The 17,659-nt window shown below is 38.6% G+C and overlaps 1 protein-coding gene across 1 annotated transcript in view; it reads right to left on the bottom strand.

The window, feature by feature from the left end:
- Positions 1-3,663: 3,663 nt before the first annotated feature.
- The window catches only part of snap25a (synaptosome associated protein 25a), a 43,387-nt gene continuing 29,391 nt past the window's right edge, over positions 3,664-17,659 (bottom strand). Inside the window, exons 5-8 of the mRNA XM_028439527.1 lie at positions 14,292-14,409; positions 7,756-7,875; positions 6,453-6,597; positions 3,664-5,187 (exon numbers count right to left, since the gene is read on the bottom strand). Coding sequence (XP_028295328.1) covers positions 5,119-5,187; positions 6,453-6,597; positions 7,756-7,875; positions 14,292-14,409 — 452 coding nt within the window. The 3' untranslated portion in view covers positions 3,664-5,118. The remainder of the gene's footprint in view (positions 5,188-6,452; positions 6,598-7,755; positions 7,876-14,291; positions 14,410-17,659) is intronic.

Genomic DNA, 17,659 nt, shown 5'->3' with positions numbered 1-17,659 from the left:
ATCAACAAACATTGTGAAACTACAAAAAAATAAATGACCAGACAACAATCAAATGTATCAGATTTGGTTATGACGCACATTGAAGATAATCCATATGTTCTTAATCATTTTATTTCTGATCAAAGCCTCTTTCTATGGTTCATGTTGTAGTTTCTACATATTATGTTGTTACAAACATGTTATTTTATTTAAAAAGAAAAACACATAAATAGTGTTCATAAATATATCTATACTTGGAGCCTGATAATTTTTTTTTTATTTTTTAAAATGAATTCATTGGTGTTATTTAATTTTGTTAAATAATTGTACATTTTGACAAACCTTTTATTTTATTCAGATGCCTTTATGGAAAATAAATTAAGATTGTGTTTCTTCCTTTAGAAGTTTCTACATGAGATGTTTACTGTGTGTAAGAGAACCGTATCAATATTTATTACCAACAATAACTAACTACTGAATGTCATTTTTACTTTCAGTATTATTTAATTCAGCTACTATTTACTTGAGTATTTTACTCGTACTTGTTACATTTTTCACTGTATATGTGTCATTTCTGTTCTTTTAGGGGGACATTTTGAACATTCTGTCCAGAGACAACAAATGAAAAATAACCTTCTGCCAAATCTGGTACATTTTCAGTGGATATTAACGTACACTGTCCCTATTAAACAAACCAATAAATAAATAAATACAATAAAATACTCTTTACACCTCTGTTTATTACAGAAGTAGAGGTGGAGATTTATTGAGCCTGAGTAGCCACGCCCACATTGGAGCTATGAGTTCCTCTGCTCCATCCCAGTCCATCTGTGACATCACACCACCATCATTGCATCAGTGTATTTATAGTGTTACAGTAGAGCTGTATTTAATCCCACACCTTTGTTCTTTTGACCCTAAACGTACCTGGAGGAGAAAACATCAAAGGACAGCACCTGGTTTTCTTCTTCTCTGGTCGTTGTCCTTGGCTGGTGCAAAGCCCCGCCCTGAAATACTTCTGCTTTGATAGTTTGGTTGTAAATATTCAGATCTAAGGCTTCACGATGAATCGATTTAAAATCAAAATTGGATTATTTACTGAAAGCAATTTTTAAAAAGTGAAAATCAATTTTTCCATTGAGTTGGGGTCGTTTAAATTTTTCACTTACAATTACGTTTACAATTACAATTAAATTACGATGACAGTTACAATTACAATTAGGTTACAATTATTTATTTTCCCCAGAAAGTAAATTTTAATAATATTCTCAATTATTAAAGTTTAATTACAATTAATCATAATTACTGAGCCTGAAATAAATAACCTTAATATTCATTATTAGTGTTCCTGTTTGCATATAGATGTGATTCCTTTCCTGATGTGTTTTTCCTCTGTTTCCCTGGAGATGACATGATGACATGGTACACTCATACTATAGATATTATTACAGTTGCTACTGGTCATTGGACACACACTAACACCTTTGTCTTCCTCATTCACATCTCCCATAGTCTTCGTCACCCTGCCTTCTCAGTCCTTCGTTGGGGGTGTGGTTTCTAGCGTGATATAATGTATTGTTGGGCTGACATCCTCCTGCACAGGGGAAATTATTTGAATAGAAAGTCGCGTTTTCAAAGTAAAAAATTCATGATTTAGTTTTGAGCTAAAACCATGGAGCCTTATTCTGATCAATGATGAATATTGATTGTGTTTTGTTTGCTTTGATTCTCTCAGGAATGAGCTGAATGTTTTAAATATGTTGACTAAGAAAAAGTGACACCCCATAAATAATATTATTATTGAGTCTACTTCACAGAATCATTTGGATCAGGCACCGCCCAGATTTTGATCAGCACTTAATTGATTGAATCCAGCACCTCATTTAAAAAAATAAAAATAAATTAATTCCAGCACTTTGTTTGCTTTTAGGTGTTTTGAATAAATGTTTGAAGTTTGGTATTTGGACAGCTGCATCTTTTATTGAGTTGAAATCACTGGAAATGTCATGAGTGAGGAAGAGAGGGGAAAGTCAGGCCACGCCCCCACGCTACGTCTAAAGTGTGATTTTGTGCAAAAATAGTTTCTCTGTCAGCGCTGAAGACGGTAGAAAATAACTACAAAAAAGGGAGTTGGATTTAAAGAGTTTTTTAATCCAATAAATGAAGCTAAGCCTGAGGTAAAGGTTGTTTCTGTGGAAATAACGGAGTAGCAGCAGTTAGCGTAGCTAGTAGCAGCAGTTAGCGTAGATAGTAGCAGCAGTTAGCGTAGATAGTAGCAGCAGTTAGCGTAGATAGTAGCAGCAGTTAGCGTAGATAGTAGCAGCAGTTAGCGTAGATAGTAGCAGCAGTTCGCGTAGGCTAGTAGCAGCAGTTCGCGTAGGCTAGTAGCAGCAGTTAGCGTAGGCTAGTAGCAGCACCTGTAGATGATGCTAATACAGGAGAACCTGCCTCAGGAGGAGAACTATCCAGGACATGAGGAGGAGAAGTTAAAAAATTCTGATATAGACATTAAGACAGAGGCTCAGTTCAAAGCTCAGATGATCTGCTGCTCTAGGTTTATAAAAGACAAGGCAGGCCTCGAATGGAAATATCCTTGGCTGTTTTTTTTTTTACTGTTTTAACAAATAAAAGGTAAGTTCTGCTGATTCATGAGAGGAGTTATGGTGTAGTGACCTTTGGGGCTAAATTAGCAGTGATTTTACGCTGTCCTTGGTGCTGAAACATGTCAGCCATGACAGCTGTCACTCAGAGACGGATGCTCCGTAACGGGTGATTGTCCGTGCTTCTTTAGCGCTGATTCATCATTCTTTTATTAAACATTTAGGTTCATTGGTTGTTTGTGTTCACGTGATATTATTGGTCCATTTATTTAGCAAAAGGAGCTTAAAAAATGTATTAAATGACATTTTTGTCTCTAACTGCCGTCAGGTTTGGGGTCTTTCAATTACAATTACATCTTCAATTATCTATGTTTGATTACAATCATTTATTATTACAGTGACGGGCATTAAAATTACAATTGGTATTTTCCCCCTGAAATTCAATTACAATTAGGTTCTCAATTACTAAAGTTTAAATGTAATTAACCACAATTTCTGAGCCAGAAATAAATAACCCCATAAAACATTTTTATGGATTATGATTGATCTCGTTCTCATTTTTCATGCCTTACTGGATTTTCACCCCAGTTTAAGTGTGTTCATGATATTTAACTTGTTTTTAAGTTCTTATGACAACCTTATGTCAGGAAAAAAATCCAGAATTTTTCCATTTTTATGCCTTATCACAAAAAACAAAAGTTCCAAAATCTTACTGTAACCTTATCTAAAAAAAATCTAATTTAATTTCAATTTTTATGCCTTGGTTTTGATGCCAATTACAAATTAACTATGAAATAAAATAAAATACAATTACAATTACAACGAGGTGCATTACAATTGGGTCCTATGCACCATTGTGCTCAGGCCCTAATTATGCCATAATTGTAATAATTACCAATTACGCAATTAAAATTACAATTGACCCCAACCCTGGTCAGCGTACTATGTTAGCATAGCATGTAGCGTCTGTCTGATTGGGAACAATGGGGACATTTGCTAATATTATAGTTTCTATTCTGAGGGAGACTCTGCCAGGCTTTGGAGGTACACACACAAGCCTCTGAGCAATAAAGACACACACGGGTGACGCGAGGGTTTATTACTTTTAATCAATTCAGCTAGCTACAAAATGTCCACCACTTCACACACTGACAGGATACAGAGAGGGAGTGTTTAGTATTACATGCGTTGAGGACATCAATCTCACACTTGGACCTATTGTGTCATTCAGGCGTAGATATTTAACGATTTGGTGTGCATAGCTCTAACGTACAGAAGCAACTACAACCCTTTTCTATGTGTTTTTTGTTTTTGTTTCAGAGTATAGTAGTTAGTTCATATGATCAGTTAACAAACCACACGGGGAGAATAAACTTACAGATACAGTCTTCTTATAAAAGTAAGGTCTCTCAGAAATATGCGTCTTTGCTTTACATTGCAAACGTTTATTTCTTATTTTTTTTCAGAGCATCCAAAACCTATGTTACAGTACACAACCAGCCTCCATCTTTCATCACATAATCAAACATCTTCATCACTGAACTGCATAATCGTTTAGAAAACAGGCCATTTTTATGTATTTTTTTGCAATACAACCCCAGGTCCTCATATTTTTTTTCATCTTTAACTCACTTTTTTGATCCCTTTTGCATTTTTGTACAACGAGATGGTCACAGTCGGTAAATATATCGAGACAGAAAGAGTGGAACTATTGCAAACTTGCAGGAGTATGGAACGATCAACTGTGTCCTAATACTGAGCATGCGTTTTGTCAAACTGCTACTGCCATGTTACCATTTTTTATATATATTTTTCAGACAGGTTTTATTTATAAGACTAAAATCTACCATTTGTCATGCAGAGAACGCACAATTCACACCACTTGGAATGCAATGTCTAACACAGCTACAGAGAGTCTAGTTTCACATCGTCTAAACAGTAACTCAGTATGACTGCCATGGATGGAAATGTACCGACTGATTGTAAGTGCTTCTAGCAACCCCCCCTTTAACACAACCCTGCACACCTTTTCTAATCCGTCCTCCCCTGGTTTTTTCTTGCTGTGACACCAAAACAAGGAGTCTGATAGTTTCCTAAATGAAATTACACAATGTTAGGATACAGTGATACTGAAAGGAAGAGAATCAAAACAAGCAGTTTGTGCAGAGGAGCATATAGTTGTCATCCAAAGAGCAGTGAACATATATGTGTGTATACATGTATACACACATATATGTATGTATGTATGTATGTATTCTTCACAGGTGAACTAGATATCCATCATTTCAGCACTATATACAACCTTTGGAAAGAATGATATTCGGAGAATAAGAAATCATCTTTTCACGAGGACAATCATCTTTGAAAAAGCTGGACGGACGATACACAGAACAACTTTTACAATGGGGGGGGGGGGGGGGGGGGGTGATATGTGCATGTGTGCAAACCTAGAAGGTCAATACCATGATGAAAGCATGTCAGCGCCCGTGGATATGCGGCGCCGTACGCCACTGATGCTCATGCTGAGGGCCCAGGGCGTTTAGCCACTGCCCAGCATCTTTGTGGCGCGTTGGTTGGCCTCGTCAATCCTGGTCTTGTTGGAATCAGCCTGGAAAAGAAAAGGAGGAGCAACTTATCACCCACAGGTAACCATGGCAACTAATCATACTGACACATTGGTTTGGATCAGATATGAGCAACTTTTATCACAGTGAGGGCCACAAAAATGTGATTTTCTGATCCGAGGGCCACATTATGAAAATGTACGTCAGAACCAAAGCCAGGGGTGTCGCAATCATTTTAGTTCAGGGGCCAAATATGGAGCGGTTTAATCCTAAATGGGCCACAGAGGAGGAGGAGTACAGTGTTCATACCAGGAAGTTTTCACAGTATGGGGGGATCGAGCCACAGTGGTGCGGAAAATGTGAAAATGTATAAATCAAAATTTAAAGTTTACGCCAAATTTAGTAAAGTGAAGCTAAAGTTATCTTTGTTCCAGCCTTACTTTAAAGCTAAAAGTTATTTGTTGAATTGGTGAAGGTGATGATGAATGTAGTAGCGTTAATCATGCTTGGTATATACTGTATATATGTATATATACGTATACTGTATATTTAGGTCCTTCACTAATAAGTACTCACAGACTGTAGAGACAAAAAATAATATTTTATTCAAACGACAGATTCCAAGACACGTTTTTTCAGATTTAAATGAGGTACTCTCACACACACACACACACACGCACACACACACGCACTGAACATGGGGGTGACATCGCTCTGTATGGGAGCAAAATTACACATCGGGGCCCCTGGAGTAATTCCAACATTATTGTTCCCTAGTTTACACTTCTACATATACATAAAATACAAAATATGCAAGAAACCAACAATATCCAAGTAATAAGTGACACATATTAGTCCCAATTGATATCTGTCACTTTCAATTTCCTAGATTTTGTGACTAATTTATATTTAATATATTTTTTATATATTTAGTGTCCATCCCAGCCTGTGATTGGCTGATCTGATCTCTGAAGCTAAGCAGGTCTAGGCCTGGTTAGTAGTTGGATGGAAACCACTGAGAATATGGCAGACAGTCTGCTCCAAGGCAGCTGTGGCTACAATAGTAGCTTACCACCACTAAGTGTGGAGTGAAAGAATAATCTTAATTCTGTAAAGCGCTTTGTGTATATGGTAAAGTGCTATATAAAATTAATGTATTATTATTATTATTAAAGAAAATATTCTATAATAAATTGAGGAAAATTGAGGGTTTTTCATGTGATCATGTGATGAAAACAGTAATGTGTGAACGGACAGAAAAGTATAAACTTGTGGAAATGTGAAATGTAAGGCTGTGATAACTGCGTACCTTCTCCATGATCCTGTCGATCTGGCGGTTCTGGGTGTCGATCTCGTTGCCCATGTCCAGGGCCATGTGACGCAGGTTACCAATGATACCTCCCACCTGCTCCAAGTTCTCATCCATCTCATTTTCCCGAGCATCGTCTGTTACCCTGAACAGAAGATGTTTCTGTTATTAACACATGTTTACCATCTCCTCTGATGTCACCTCTGACCCTCAGAGGAAAGAGCTCCGCCCTCATCCTGGCGTCTGGGCAGGAGATGGTTCATGTACACTGCAGTGTTTCACTAGTGTTTCCATATTCAAAAATAAATAAAAACTCTTATATGTTTAGGTCCTACAGGTGTCTGATTGTCTTTTAACAACTTTCTGTTTTGTTTCTAAGATTTAAGATTTTGTGCTGAACTCGCTTTTTTTAAAAATGCAACGACAACAAAAAACTCAAGTGTGATTAGTTCTATATTAGATTCTGCTAAAGCTAAAACTAAACCTATGAATGTCTGACATCAGATTTCTACAGGACGTGTATCTGCTCTGAAACGTCTAATCCACCTCCTCCGTCTGTTACAGCGAGCGCTCAGGAGATCTCGCTAATGCACACAGTCATGTGATATAGTGAGTTGTAGTGAATCCAAAGAGACACACAGAGCCACACTAACAGTTCATTATATGATTGGTGCAGAAGGAAATCAACTCTATCCTGTCATGTAGATCTTCAGTTTTTAAGGAGATTATTGTGATCCAACCATGGATAAGGTGAATATTTATATGTGAAATATGATCCAGAGGTCAGGGAGGAGTGTGGAGGCAGGGCTCTAGCTTTGATACTAGCGTACTCGGTGGAATTACGATCTGCCTTGATCACGGAGTATTTTATTTTGAAAACAAACTGGATATTTTATTCTGTATCTGCAGCACAGCTCCGACGTCCAGTAAAAATAAAAGATCTGCGTATCTGCTGTAGAGGGATCAGCATCTGTGCTGCATGCGGTGGAAATTGTCACATTGACTTTAATGGAAACCAATCAGCAGTTACAGATCTGGTAGAAATGGGGGGTGAACAGGTTCATTTGTGAGTGTGAGGAAAGGTAAAACACGTCAGCAGTGTAAGCTGAGCTCAGACAGTGTTTGTGTTCGCTTCAAAACGATTAAAGACTGAGAGAAATAATCAATTTACACATGACAGGCTGTTTGTGGCTGATCTATATCTGCACGTCTACAGCAGTCTAATGTGTTTCTACTGATAAGACTGGTGGAGCGATTGATGCATCCACAGTAGGAACGTGTTACCAGTCTGATACACTCTTACCTGCGGATGAAGCCTCCGCTGATGGCCATCTGTTCACGCTCGTCCACTACGCGGGCCGGCTGGCTGGCCACCACCCCGTCCTGGTTGTTGCCCCAGGCCTTACTGGCTCCACTTTTCATCCTGGCCACCGACGGCAGCAGTGGGAGGATGTAGAGACACAGTTATTCCATCAACCAGAGCATTTAGCATCATTTACCTCCACCAGGCTAGCTTCATATTCAAGCATACAGAGAGAGCCTGGAATACGAGGTATATACACTGTATACTGTATATACAGTATGTGTGAGTGTAGTTATCTAAACGTGTTAGGCTGACACAAAGGTGTTAATTGGCCTCATGCATTGAGCACAGATAAATATGGTGGGGACTAGACTAAGTCAAGCAAAGCAGAGCAGGCATGGTTGTTTTAGTAGCTCCAGGTTCAGCTGTCACACACACACACACACACACACACACACGGCTGTGGATGATGTTATATCCTCTCATAATATAACATACTCTGCACATCATTGGAATATATTCTACACATGCATCCTACATCTGTCTTTGAGCAGCCAACCTCTGTGTGGTTACAGTGATACCCCCTCCCCCTCCCCCACCACACCCCCCACACGTGAAGACAGAAGACAGAGACAAGCTGTTGCCAGACACACAACATGAAGTGTACAGGACCGTCACATTGTGAGGAGGAACGACGATTAATGCCAAGAACAAAAGGAACAAAACAAGAAACTGAAGGAAGTCAGTAGAGAAGACTTTCTGCCACACCCTCCCACACTGAGCCCTGCCTTCACGCTCGGTCACATGACATTTCATCACGTCACTCTCAAAGGCCCGTGGTTCTCCTTGATCTCAACTGGAAGGTTGGGAAACTCAGAGCGTGAAATCAGATCAATGTCGTCTGGATTTGTGTCGAACATTCCATCATTATTTTCTTCTTTCTTTACATGTGTAGGAATGAAGTGTGAACCTCACTGCTTTAAGGAACAAGAACACCATTTATTATCACTACCATCACAAAACTGTGATTGTCTGATTTTGTGTATTTTTGTTGAATATTTATCTCTCATTTTGTGTGTTTTCGTATTTGTTTGGTATGTTTTTCTGTCATTTTGCACATTATTATTATAATTATTTGTAGTTGTTGTGTGTGTTTGGTGTAATCTCTGTTTTCTTTTTGTTTCCTATTGTTGTCTTTTTGTGTATTTTTCTGAAATGTGTATTTTAGCTGTTTACTGTTAATTTTTTGACATATTGGGTGTTTTTAGAGTAACTTTGTGTCTTTAACTTGGGGCCACCAAACAATTAGACAGAGGGCCCCATGTGGTCCACAGGCCACCACTTGCCCTGGTCTGGTTAATGTCAAACATACACACGCTCAGTACTGTTCTTTTATCGTTTTCCTCACTTTTGGTCTTATTTGAATCAAACCCTGTCACTTTGTAACCATCCTTTCTATCATCTCAGATCAACGCTTGTGTCGTGACGAGAAGGTAAAGGTACAACAATGGGACATTATTGTTTAAATCAACCAGTCTGCACACGATAAAGGCTTTAAAGCCTGGAATCAGTGAACTGTTCACTCTGATGCTGAGGGGGTTAAAAACCACACGTTCATTTAATGGGATGAACCATTTAGTGGAAAAGGCTTCCAGCGTCCATCTCAGGACATCTTTGAGTCCCTGCTGCAGATCATGGCTGACCTACATGTGAGCAGGCTTTAGTAAACCTCAGTTTGGAACAGCCAGAGCTAACTCGCGGCTAATTTAGCACAGTGCTCTTTGGGAACGCTAGTACTCAAGCCATGTGAGACATGGAGTTATTGATCTAACGTACAAAAAGGACAGCTTTCTGTATTATTACTTTGTAGGAACTTTATTTGGAATTTTCTAATATTTAAGGCTGGTTTAGTCTTTGATCTGCAAGTCATAAAAACATAGCATAACATAGTAAAATTAGAGCTGGGCGATATATCGAGATTCAAAATATATTAAGTTTTCTATTTTGGCGATATAGAAAATTATAATATTCCCTATATCGATATATTTATATATATATATATTGTATCAAAATACTCATTTTAGGAGTCACTGCTTTTGCACTTCTCAGAAAAACATGAAAAGTTCAGTTAGACGATCACTGAGTGCATCCTCACCCAAGCCTCACTACAGAACTCACTCACACGTGCTGTCCCTTATGAGAGGAAAAGCTAATAGCGGCTCATATTGTGTAAAATTGTCTTTCTGGTAAGACTTTATTTGAAATAAAATAATCAAGATTTATATCATATATCGTTATTTTGAGAACAAACATTGCCCAGGCCTAAGTGGGTGATTCTCATGAAATCTTGATTTGATAGAGTTACAACATAAAACCTTTAAAAGACAAGAATAAACACATTTCTTTGTGTTTGTGGGCATTATTTTAAATTATATACTGACAATTTAGCACCTTTTAGAACATATTTTCCAAAACAAGATCATTAGAAAAAAGAAAACATTTACATTTTTTTAATCTAATTACTGACAGTCATGCACAGGTACTTGAAAATGTATATTTAAATGAACACTTTAGACTCATTACCTTCCACAATCTGCAGCGTAAAATGTTTTTTTTTTCAATGACACCTATATGTATTTTCAAAATGATTTGACAAACCTGAAAGGCATGAAGCATATTTATGATCACACATTTTAGAGCACATTCATTAAATTGACATTAAATCAAAACCTGTTGCGGTAATGATACATGGGTTTCGGAAATGAGGTTCAAAATTTTGGAAATGCATTTTACTCTGTTTTATTCACAACATAACGTACATTGAGTCAGAACTGGATGAGTTGGCAATGAGAATTTCAGCAGAAAATGCAATAAAATACAAAAATAATTATTTCTTATTTGGAAATTAATCTTTGTGCAAGTTAGAGGAAATTGTTGTCTTTATTATAATATTTAGTTATATAACTAAATTTCACATTTTGTATTTACAATCATTACAGACATGGTATTTTAATGGTTTCATGAGAATCACATAAGTATGAATAAAAACACAAACCAAAGCTTGTGTTACAGTAACTTCTGACAACTGTACATGTCACGTGTCGTCACAAATCACGACTGTTGTTTCTTTTCTCTTGAGATTCATAAGATGTAAAACTAAGGAAACATTGTGATTTACAGTGTTTTTCTTCTATTTTCTTGACAATGGCGATTCTCAGACTGAGGTGAAGAACTACCACCTACTGGACTGGTATGTGGAACCTTCCAACGCTCGCCCACTTTTCTGGTTAAATTGCTCTGAATCAGGCCTGGTTCAACAGAAAATCACCAAAAGTTGAGAGAGTTCTGAACCAGAACCAAGAGCAGCTTCAGCGTCATAGCTTCTCAGAGAACCTAAAACTCACACTGGAGCCAATCCCAGCAAACCTGGGGCACACCATGGGCAGGATGCCAGTCCATCCCAGTGAAACTAAACCCATGAGCTCTACAAGTGAGGCAGAGCCACCAACGACTGTGGCACCAACAGGTTTCCATGGTGATGTCACCTTCCCACCACGGTAGCTCAGAGCAGCTTTAGGACCTTAGCGTCATTGCGTGCATTGCTGTAATGAGTTGCATTGTCATGCATGCATGAGCATTCAAAGGGGCCATGCTCGCTAGTCATTCCAAGTCAACGTTTAGAGAAGTAGCAGTGGGGGGGGGGGGATGTGGCACTCTAGGAAAGAGGAAACAAAAGCTCTTGTTTCCTGCGAGGAAACGTCGCAGAGCAGTGCAGTGGTAGTAGAGGTCATGCAAAGATGAGAAGAAGAAGAAGTGTTACGCAGTCCTCCACCAGGCTGCCCCAAGACATGTTGGGACCAAGATCACTGTAGTCCCAACAGGACTCAGACATGTTAGCATGTTAGCATGATCTGAGTTCCAAGATGCCTGAGGTGGGGGGGTCACAGCCCAGCTCGTTCCCATTGGATCTTAGTGCTTTCATATTTTAGTAGGCCAACAGCTATGGATTATTAAAGTCCTCCCTCTCCACTCCCATCAATGTAGAGCTATGACAGTAGTGAGGTTTCTACCATGACTCAATGTGAAACACCTGCTAGTTTATAGTTCATTAGAAACATCTGAAGCTTTAAGTAAATAGGAGGAAGGCACTTGGTGGGAGATTGTTGACGAAGGCACTTGTAGATTAAGAGAAAATCATGTGTGGAGGACTGGGGTTTCTTTCAGGGGTGTTTAACCAACCCTTTACTCTTACAGAATATTTTTGCTTTACTCACTTTACTCAAACTTTTATACATAAAGGCTGACAAAGTGCTGTCATTATCTGTCATTAGCATTAATAAGGCGTCATGAAGGCTGTCATTGTTTGTTACCCTACCCTCTAACCCTAACTCCTAAAACTACCTAACCCTAACCTCTAACACTACCTATCCCCAATAGATCCCTCCACCTTATCCAACAATGCCAACATAGCTCCAAAGGTATAATTTAGCAAAGAACACTTAATGACAGCTTTTATGACACCTTGTTCATGCTAATGACAGTTAATGACAGTGTAATGTCAGCCTTATGTAAAAAACTTCACATAAAGTGTGATCAGAATGTCTTTATTGATCAAATGTTTGGAGGGTTGTTCTGTGAGGACATGATATATTTTATTAGATTACATACTGATGATTATATAGAACGGCCTTTCAAGTCGAACTGAAACATAAACAAAGGTTTTGTAGTTGTTTCTCTTTTTTCCAGCAGTAGTATGTTTGTAATGATGTAACAATAGCATGACCTAGATATGAACGTTAGCTCTTTATCAATCAGCTCATGTTTATGAATGAGAAGCTGTTGGTAACTAGTTACTGTAACCAGTTCCATGAGCTAACTAGTTACTGTAACTAGTTACTGGAGTAGAGAAACAGAAACCTGAAGTAGAGGTTCTCATCTATGGGTCAAATCCAGCGCTGAAGAGTTTCACAAACTTCTTCCTTCTCCGTTTGTTCTTTACCAACATTCAACAATGAAGCAGCAACAAGTTGTCCTGCTTTTCCTGGTTTTAAAGCTCTGGTTTGGGCCCTCACTGGTTCTTCTGATCACCCACGTCATGCGCTCTATGTCATCTTGGCTACTTCCTGTTTTTAAATTCTCTCTGAGAGCGGTTGTGTTCACAATGAAGCTAATCACTCTAGACTTTGATTGGAAACACTCTGAGACCCACTGAAAAAATCACTCTAGAATTCTCCTGTTTGATCCACTCTAGACTTGGTTTGTGTTCACACCAACCAAACGAGGAGGACTATCAGACCAAACGAGGAGGACGGAGGGTTAAAACACTTAAGGATCCGCAACTTCAGCAACTCTGGCGACTAGATTTCATTCTAAATCAATGTAAACAATGCAACATCAAGTGACCTCCCTTCAAGATACGCTACTCGCACAATTCTAACAGCTCAATAGGCAACGAGTTTCTCGGTGTGAAAACACCTTGAATCAACATCCATTAACAAGGTTAACCCTAACCTCTAACCCTAAACCTAACCCTACCAATCCTCTAACCCTACCAAACCCCACTACATCCCTCCACTTTTTTTTTTTTTTTTTTTTTCATCCCTCCACTTTCCCAAAAATGCCACATAGCTCCAAAGGTGTCACAATTTAGCAAACGACACCTTATTCATGCTAATGACAGGGTCCGTCAGTGTAAACACACCCACCTTAAAGTGCGTCCACACCGAACACGATTTCAGTGACTCTGGCAACTAGATTTCATTCTAAATCAATGTAAATGATATGCTTCTCGTGTGATTCCAGCGACTCAATCAGCAACTAGTTCCTCGGTGTGAACACACCCTGAATCAACATGAATTAGAAAAGTTAAGACACTGTGGTGCAATATACCTGAGTTACTGGTAATGTTGTGCCATATCAGGAGGGGTCTCGATACGGCACTAAAGGGCTGCATCGGTATTGGCAAGTATTAACTTCTTCAAACCCAATCCGCCGAACACCAACAAAGAAGATTCCACTATAACCCCACTCTGTGGCGGCGGGCGCAGGGGTCTCACCCTGGCCATCGCCCCAGGTGAAAAACAGGTCATATCTTTGTTTAAACGCCGCCGTATCTGCATGTATCGGTATCAGCAGATACTATACAAGTGGGTATCGGTATCAGTATTGGGGCCAAAAAGGGGCATCGGAACAACACTAGTTATTGGCTTTTATTGGTTTATTAGGTGACAACGACATTAATCCTCACAAATAATGCACTTTATGCAGATTTTTTTATAGAAAGGGTTCATTTATAAATCAGTTTGACTTGAAGGAGACTCTGTTTGTGTCCAAGAGGAGAATTGAAAGCAATACAATGGTGTCAAAGAACAGTGTGAGTGTAAATGTGTAAATGTGGAGCATGGGCAGGGTGGATGGACTACAGGCTGATGGCCTCCATAATGTCACTTCTACCCCGATTAGGATTGTTTCTTTGCATCTTCAGTGCAGTTGTTATTTCTACAGAGCAGGCAGGCAGGCGGGCAAGCAGCACCTACTTGTTACATGGACAGGAGCAAAGACCACAGAATTTCCCTAGATCGTTCAAATTCTTTTCTGCATCCTTCATGTCCTTATTGATTTGGTCCATCCCCTCCTCGATGCGCTCCAGTTGCTCTGATTAAACACAAGTCATTTATCGCCCACAGAACGAGGCACGAGGAGAGAGAGAGAGAGAGGGAGAGAGAGAGTGAGAGAGGGAGAGAGAGGGCGAGAGTGAGAGGGAGGGAGAGAGAGAGGGAGAGAGAGAGAGGGAGAGGGATGGGGAGAGAGAGGAAGGGGAAAGAAGAGGCAGAAAGATAAAGAGAGGACAAAGGAGAGAAGACAACAACTTCAGACACTCACTATGACGAAATAACTGAAACGTAAAAAATAAAAGAGGAGAAAACTGGACGCCACCACATATGTAAAGAACCTCTGGGCACATGGTCAGTACCTACTTGTTACATGGACATATGAAAAGCCCACAGCATTTCCCTAAATCTTTTAAATTTTTCTCGGCTTCCTTCATGTCTTGGTTGATATGGTTCATGCCATCTTCAACACGATCGAGTTGCTCTGGTCAGGACAAAGGGATGACAGTAGTGGAATGAATTTCATTGGCTGATTGACAGAAATATGATGTGTGTGTAGGTCGTGAGCTATTACAGCTGAGTCAGTCATCCATTGGAGTGAAATAAATGATTAAGGCACAGAAACGTGCAGAACCATCAGCTGACTTCTTTTAAATGAGGAACAATCGCTTAAAAAGTTCATATTTGTGTCACTTTAAAAAACTGTGGACGCACAATTATTCTACTCATATATAATTATCGCTATCGCTATTAGCAAGTTAGCTTAGCTCAAGTGGAAAACTGGAAACGGACTAGGTTGAACAATGGATCCAAGCCTGGAGATGGAATACATCCATGTCTCTTACCTTAGATCAAAGGACAAATACAGAACACTTTGATAATAAGATTACAGTCAATAAAAGGAGTATATTCAATATTAATGTGCCCCAGTTTTCACTTCCACATATAACCGATGTATAAAACATATAAGGCACAATAATATGATTGGATTAATATGGTGGCATTTTATTCCAAATGAAGTCATCAAAGGAGGAATGCTTACACTTGAATGATTAAAGCTAAACGGGACATGAAATCTGCTTTTAGTTCATACTTAAAGTGTTTTTACAGCCTTTTTTAGTTTGCATAAGCTCGATGAACCTTTCTCCCAAAGGCTGTTAAAGGATCCTCCACTGTTTTTATAAATGTGTCCTAAAATCTTCTAAATGTACTCATTAGATCTATGTCTAACAAAACACATTATTATGAACCATATTCATTTCATTTCCTTTTAAAAATGGAACTACTTTACAGTGTTAGAGGCTATGTTCCTCCATCTTGAAATCATGTGATTGATGATAAACATCTCATTGTTTTCTATTGGAGTGAAACATTCAGCCTGATTTTTAGATCATTTAGGAGATTTTTACATTATTTAAAGTTCCTATATCATGCTATATTCAGACCTTCCAAAATAAACTGCAGCCACATATGGGTAATATTTTACATTTTGCAAAATAAAATACTAATTTATTAAGAAATATGACTTATTTTCTTTCTACTCTGAAGTTGAGACGCACGGTTTTTCGGAGCGCCGCCTCTCCCCGTGTGAGTGCCTCCCATTTCATGACGTAGCCCTAGAGCAGCACAGACACGAGGTTTTGTGCGCGCTGCGGTTCTCCTCACACGCTGCCTTCCCATTTTAACTGGATTACACTTTCGCAGCCGAACGCGCATTTTCGGTTACCAGACATTATCGTTTGGTACAAAAACAAAGTCTGTTTATTTCCCTGTGCAGACTGAATAAGAAAGGACAATGACCATCCAAACACATGTTCTTCGGCCGCTCGCATGCTTCGAGCACCACTGAATATGGGCGTGTATGTTCACTGTGGGGGGGCGGCACCAGCAGCAGGCACTTTCTGGAGGGGGTGGTTCAGAATGCTCATGACGTCACTAGCGTTTGAACCGCTTGTTTTTCAGAAGAGATTTCTCAGAAATGCAGGAAGGAAACCCAATAATACTTTGTTGGCGTTTTTGATAAGGAATTAACATTGTAACAAGGTTAAAAGCTCAAAAAAGTTGATTTGCATGATAAAGGACCTTTAACAGCTTTTTAGATCATTTAGCAGCTTTTTTGTCACAATAACAACTTGTGCTGTTTTTGTTTGATCTAAATAATCATGAAGAGTTAAAGATGTCGATGTAAACCTAATTTGTTAACAGAAAGAGGATCAAAACAGTTGTGACCACAGGGGGCGACAGTTCCAACTCTGAGGTTTGGTAGTAAACAATGAAGCAGAGAAGAAGAGCTCTCCTAAGGGACCTTTACTCTCCCTTTAACAGTGCGCTGACACGCTCTGGTGGCTGAAGTTAGAGAGTATTCACGGCCTATTGTAAATTCTATTCCCTAAGAATATAAGAACTTTAGGGTGGGAGTCCTTCATTATTCTCGTTCTGTAAACAAAAGAGGTTTACATCAACATCTTTAACTTTTCCTGTTTTTTAGATCAACCAAAAGCAGCACAAGTTGTTATTGTGACTGAAAAAGTTACTAAATGATCTATAAATCAGGCTGAATGTTTCACTCCAATAGAAAACAATGGGATGTTTACAGGCAGTGGGGCCGTGTGACATCATCAATCACAGGATTTGAAAATGGAGGAACACAGGCTCTAGAACTGTAAAGTATTCCTATTTTAAAAAGGAAATGAAACAAATATGGTTCATAATAATGTGTTTTATTAGACATAGATCTACTAATAAGTACATTTAGAAGATTTTAGGCCACATTTGTAAAAACAGTGGAGGATCATTTTAAAGCTAACTATAGCTCCACCTTCTAACCCTATGACCATGTTGTTGTGCCACACACAGACAGTAGCTGTGTTTCTATTGTTCTTTATGAGCTTTGGTCATGTTGATGTAGTGGATGGTTGGTTGGTGAGATGTCTAGAATAAAAGAAAAACTATTCATCCTGTATGTGATTAACACAAATACATGTGGTCGGAGTGTAGAGTTTGTAAAACCCCTGGTTTAGCAACTGTATGAAAAATCACATTTAATCTGATGATTGAATATATAATAATAATAATAATTATAATAATAACAAATGTTAAATGACCTTTGGATTTAGGCTGAAATTAGGGTTGGGGTCAATTACATTATTTTATTTCAATTACGTTTTCAATTATCCATGTTCAATTACAGTGAATTATGATTTTGGTGACCAGCATTTTTTCCAATTCCAATTATTTACAAGTATTATTTTTTTCCCTGAAAGTCAATTATTTGATTTAATTTGTTCATTTAT

Source organism: Gouania willdenowi, chromosome 24 (assembly GCF_900634775.1).
Source record: "Gouania willdenowi chromosome 24, fGouWil2.1, whole genome shotgun sequence".
NCBI classification, from domain to species: Eukaryota; Metazoa; Chordata; class Actinopteri; order Blenniiformes; family Gobiesocidae; genus Gouania; species Gouania willdenowi.
Note: the sequence above shows the minus strand (reverse complement) of the source record. Positions and strands in the feature narration are given on the sequence as shown.